This window comes from Nanorana parkeri, unplaced genomic scaffold (genome assembly GCF_000935625.1).
Source record: "Nanorana parkeri isolate BGI_ZX_2015 unplaced genomic scaffold, ASM93562v1 scaffold1306, whole genome shotgun sequence".
Lineage (NCBI taxonomy): Eukaryota > Metazoa > Chordata > Amphibia > Anura > Dicroglossidae > Nanorana > Nanorana parkeri.
In genome coordinates, this window is record NW_017307574.1 from 349,719 (window position 1) to 355,718 (window position 6,000).

The window sequence follows — 6,000 nt, forward strand, 5'->3', positions numbered from 1 at the left end:
CCTGGTCATAGTTCCATTTGAACTGCCAACACAACCTAGACTGAAAAGATTACTTACAACTGAGAAGATGCAGGACTGCTGGGAATAGAATCAGCAAGAGTGTGGGACTGAAGCTGGGCATTATGAATACTGAAGCCGTCATCACTCTCACTGATGGGAGGCTCATTGTCCATCTCAGACAGGTACTCTTCTCCAGCCTCCTCTTCTTTGGGCTCCTCTGGACTTCCAACTTCACTTGTGACATCATCCTCCTCCTCTTCCTCCTCTGCTTGCGAGTCCTTCAGAGACAATACTTTTGTTAATACACCCCAATTGCATTCCTACAAAGAAACAGGGCAAAAACTATAGTAGGACATCAAGATACCTTGTGGTTACTGCTAGGTGGAGGTTCGGTTTTCACTGGTTCTGGAAACCAAAGCAGGAAATAAACAACATGCACAATTAGTCAAACACTGCTCCACTCAGCCTAACTCAGCTCTAATAAATACATTTTTAAAACTGTACCACTTAGAACTGGACTATCTTCCGGTCCTTTATCTTCTTCACTAGGAAAAGCTTCATTTTGGGAATCTTCACATTGTGGTACCTAAACATAACACAAATGAGCAATAATTAGCAAAAAGTCTTAACAAAAGGCCACTACAACGAGTGGAATTCTGGCAAATCCATGAACATTTCTGTAAAAGGTTAAAATTGAATGTATGTATACATTTCAGAACAGAACAGGTGGCACAAAAAGGTTACAACAACGTCAAATCTCTCTGCCCAATCCAGAGTACAGTTGCATATGAATTTGAGCTGTGTAACTAATTTGTAAAAATACCTCAGTTTTTAGCTGGTGCTCTTCTTCCTCTTCTTTAACCATCTCATGTGAAGTGGTCCTTCTCATCTCATCTTCAGGCTGTTCAAGCTGAAAGGTTGCACGAGGAGTAATTGAGGTCACCTCTGACTGGGCAGGCTGCACTTCAGGCTCAGAAGGTTCCGATTTTATTTCAGGAGTCATCTCCATCATATTCATTATTGTGTCTGGTTGGACACAGGTTGAATCTTTGGGCCTTGAGATAAGAGACTGTGCAATGTTCTCCGGATTTGCGGAATGCTCTTGGACAGGCTGATCCCAGGGCCCACCAAGGGCTTGGGGGTCATCATTCTCTTCGCAAAGCGAAAGGGCTGCCTCAACTGCAGCTACGTCTAAAACTTCAGGATGATCAGCCGACTATTAAAGATTGAGAACATGAATACAAGACAATTAGGAGTTTAATTTCATCACAGCCAGTAATAATATAAAATATGTTTTCACGAAAAGCCATTTTACCTGTATAGTCTACAAATGCGCCCTCAGATACGTAAAGTAAGTGAAATGTGCAGGAACAATACCAGTGTTATGTTCAGAAATTAAGAGCCTGGTCATACCCACTACATGCTTTTCTCTGCACTTCAATTGTGTGTTTGAGGGCGCAAGATACCATAATGAAAGGAAGTGTGGAAGTAATCGCTTTTTTTGCCATCCTAGCCAACACAAATATGAATGCACTCCTTTAAATAGAATGCAGGAAGTCGACATCAAATTGTGACACGGCATATCTGGCCTGAGTTTTTCTTTAGAGGAAACTATAATGGTTTGGAGTTTTTTCTGTTTTCTGTAAAAGTTTTCCAACTGCTTTTTCTCTTTTTACTATACACACTAACAGCTAAACATTTTACATATGACAAGGGATTGCCATAGTACTATAGCTTGACTAAAATTATGGTATAAAAGAGATTGCATGGAGGTACCATTTGTCTGCTCAGGACCTCAGATTAAAGAACTCTGGGCAAGATACACTCACCAGATCCTTGACCCCGCAGCCTCTTCTCCCCCCCGGTTCCAGTGGTCTAAGCCCCACTGACATTTATGTTTAAAACAAATCCATTAACTTGCATTGGGCATAATGATAATGCCAAGGGACATTCCACAGACAGAATTAAAGGGGGAGAGAGGTGAGCGGTCACCGCCGCAGGATCAAGGATTGGGTGAGCCTTTTTTCATTTTAGACCCTAGAACAAAACGAGAACTTAACCCTTGAAGTGCAGAGGTAGTCCCACTGCAAGGGTTAATTTGAGTTCTTCTTGAAAAGTCCCACCTTATATTATTTTTCACAGCTCAGTCGTCTAACTCCCACCGTGTAGAATGCTTTTTATCCCATGCGTCTGTGTGCATTAGAAACGGAGATTGAGACAGTAACAGTACAACTCCCCACCCCTGACTACGTGATGCAAAGACGGGCTTCTTGATTTAAAGCTTTAATCTCACTGACCCTGCATTTCCTGTCACAAAACCAGGCACCCTTTCCAGTTCTAGTGCCTGTGCCAATTCCTTTTAGGTATTCCTGTGATCAAGCTCGCGTTGAGAATGTGCAGGGACAGAGAGACAAGTGCTGTAAATCAAGAGGCCCATCTTCTTTGTAGACCGTAGTCGGGAACGGGGGCAGGGCATGTGGTCACCATAACAATCTTAGATTCTACTGCACACAAAAGCAAGGTATAAAAAGCAAAATATACTGTGACTGCACTGTGAAAAATACAAGGAAACACCACTTCTTTAAACCATCTAATGAGGGATGATTCATTAAGTAAATGTTGCATCTTTCAACACAGGGGAGAGAGATACAGCTCCACATGTGAAAGAAGACTAGAGCTCCACCTGCTGGATGCATACAATTCTCTGTATCAAGTCTTGTGACCCAACCACCCTGCCTAATCTCAACTGCAGCACCAAGACTACCACAGGATTCAGACACCTAGCTTGTTAACTGGACAGTGAAGGACAGCAGTAAACTGAAGAAGTCATCCCTCTTCCATCTGCATACTCACAGCCAGAACACATAATAGTTCAGCCTGTGTTCATGAAACTATAAGCTATTAATTCACTTCACAAACTATACCATTATCATTGATAGTGTGTATTTTACCTTGTCCTCAATAATTGCAATGATGTCACCAACGGTTTCAAAGTCTAACTCCTCTCCAGTGTAGGATACTGCAATGTCCATCTTTTCTGCTAGGTCCAAGTCTCCCTTGCTTTCAGATGATTCATCCTTTGTTTGCATGCTTCCGTCGCTACTTGCCAAGCAATCTTTATTGATGGAATCTATGATCATGGAAATGTCACTGCTATCCATGGAAACCGTTACAGTGTGTTGATCAGAGGTAGAATCGCTGTCCTCCTGCTGGGTCACTGTAGTGTCAGATAAGATTAACCTTAATAGCTTCCAATAATGATGATTTCCAAAAAGAATTAGTAATATGCACCGTCAAACTAAAATCATTCAAGCAAAATTTTATATGGGCTAAGAATGCACCCACTCTGATCAAGTCTAGAAGAAAATATGTACAGCATTGATAAATATCTATAGTTACTTCTACCCTTTAGCGTAAAGCAGATCATAAGACAAGCAGGAAGCCCAAGGCAAAGAGTTACCTGGGACAGCTGCAGTCATTGGCAGGGCTGACATCATAATAATGGTGGCCTGGGATTCTATAGGGGTCAGCAAAGATTTAGACGGAGATTCACTTGCAGCAGGAGCAGAGAAGGAAGCGAGAGGTGTAGCGAAGTGTGCTGGACCAGCTTCTAGAAGCCGGGAAAGAGTGGGAGCACCTAACAGATCAAGAACAGGACGGGAAAACAGAACAACACAGGAGGCCAGGGACAGAAAAACGTAAAAACAAGGTTAAAACAGAAAAAAAAAAAAGAAGAAAAAGGGCCAATGAACAGTGTGGGAAACATAGGAGTCCGGAACCAAGTGAAAGGAGAGAAGGGGATTAATAAAAAAGAAAAAGAAGTTGATAAAAATCTAATATGATTTATGAAACAGATTTAAAAAAAGATAAAATTTAAATACTGAGATAGTGGATATCGGTTTCCCACTTCCCAAATCTGCATTTGGACCACATACCCGATGCTGCTGGAGATGCAGGAATTGTGCCTGGAACAGGGTGCATCTCACCTCCATGCAAACTGGGGAGAAGGCCAACATCCATTAGAACGCCCGATCCAGATAGATGATTAGATGCTAAAGTCATTTCCCCTTCATTGACCTGTAAGGAAAGAAAAGAATATGGCAAGAATCTTGACTACTTGTAGAGTTTCCTCCCTGAGCATAACTATGGGTAGTGTTGGGGCACCCTCTGTGAGGACCAGGGAGGGGTTCCGTACCAGCCGGGGACTCGTAGGCAACAGACTGCCTTTCTTCAGAAGCTCCGATAACAGCGGGGAGGGGGGTGGAGTTGCTTTCTGTCCCGTCTTTTTCTGGGGAGAGTCGTCCATCACAGGGGTCAACGGGGACTCCATAGGGGCAGTAGGAGGAGGGGTATCAGGAATGCCAATGAAGGAGGAGATTGGGGTGCTTGGTAAAGACCCCACACTTACCTGTAAAGAAAAAGAGAGTGATTAAAACATGGAAGCTGTAAATGTAAATTATGCATAAAATTCCCTATTGTTTGCAGAGTTCTTACCCCCACACTTCCCTCCTCTGTGCTGCTTGGTGTCAGGTCTCCAAGGCCAAACTCTCCACCAGGCGATGACGATCCAACAGACGAACGTCCTATTGCAGTTGAAGATCTTCGAGGAATGTTCTTAGCTGCCTGGCGAGCTGAAAAAAACAAGGAGTAGTGATCACAGACCATATTACTGAACCTGTGTGTGCATCTACTGTGCAGGCATATGTCTAAAGAGACATTTGCCTTAGGTATATCATTTTATTTACATTATCTTATAACATATGTTTTGGTGCTACTGGTTTCAAACTTTGTGTGGCTCATTGGTATTTGCTACATTGTTTGAGAACAGAAAGGGAACAAAAGATCTAGCAGCCCAATATGTAACTCATGAAATTGTTTTTATGTGCTTCCAGACAGGAAAATGTGTGTAAGGCACTGAAATACTTTGTTGAAAATGGGGACCTCTCTGGCTCTGTAATGGCAGTGCCTCCATGTCCTACCTTCATCTGCTAAGATATTAAAAAGGTGTGTGTGTATATATATAAATATATATATATATAATGTTAATTTATTTTTATTTTTCCTTCTTTCTGCAAGAATGTCTGGCTAAAGTAACATTTCCTTATATCTCTTATTCTCCCTTTATTTTACTTAATATACCTGTGTTTTTAGTAGATTTTCTGGTCATTGTACTATAATTAGCGAGTCCAGAACCAAATCAAATTTTAATGCTCCTTTATCACTATTAATCACCCTATATAAAAGGTTCTCGTGAATTTTCCATGTACTTTTGTCATTTGTCAGTGAATAAAAATACTAAAAAGTACAGAAAGAACATGAATAATTATTATCAATATTATTTAGTGTCAAACATGATTTCACGCAGATGGCAAACATTAAAAAATAAAGAGTTAAATTAGTGAGGGGATCTGTAGGGCCCATTAGCTTATTTACATGTGAATCCAAGACATGTACCAGTGCCAAGAAAGAAGTACAATGTGGCCATGGCCCTTGTTTTTATAAATAAATCTTTTTTGCACAAGAAACATGCTAGGTCACATAAAGCCCCAGTTTTCCTGTCTTTAAGGCTTTAGACCTGAAAGACATATGCACCACCACATTCAACTATATTCTGTTAACCATTCATGGTACCATCTATATTTTTACTTTCAGTTATATATGGCTAACACAAAACAATAAACTACTGCTAGTCAAACAAGCCCACTGTTATTACAAATCAGTGTATATGTCTGTTCATCCAGAACTCTTTAGAAGAGATTTTGTATAAGGTGCAGACAAACCTGCCATGAGAAAGGCTAATATAGCCGTGTATAAAACAATAAAACTAATTAACCTTGGTAAGCAGCATCTGTAGCCTTTCTCTTCATCTCGGCTTCCTCTTCCTCTTGTTTCTTCTTGCTATAAAAAGAAGGGAAAAATATTTCACTGTGGTTACTGAAGGCCAATCACAACAATAAGAAATAGTGCAGGTATTATTTAAAAAAAAAAAAAAAAAAAAAA

General features: G+C 40.8%; 1 protein-coding gene across 1 annotated transcript in view; it reads right to left on the reverse strand.

The window, feature by feature from the left end:
- Positions 1-6,000, reverse strand: part of BRD8 (bromodomain containing 8) — a 32,662-nt gene that overhangs the window by 20,508 nt on the left and 6,154 nt on the right. The window contains 11 exon segments of the mRNA XM_018569229.1: positions 58-278; positions 365-405; positions 505-586; positions 824-1,216; positions 2,952-3,217; positions 3,461-3,637; positions 3,936-4,109; positions 4,112-4,183; positions 4,186-4,408; positions 4,495-4,631; positions 5,834-5,898. Coding sequence (XP_018424731.1) covers positions 58-278; positions 365-405; positions 505-586; positions 824-1,216; positions 2,952-3,217; positions 3,461-3,637; positions 3,936-4,109; positions 4,112-4,183; positions 4,186-4,408; positions 4,495-4,631; positions 5,834-5,898 — 1,851 coding nt within the window.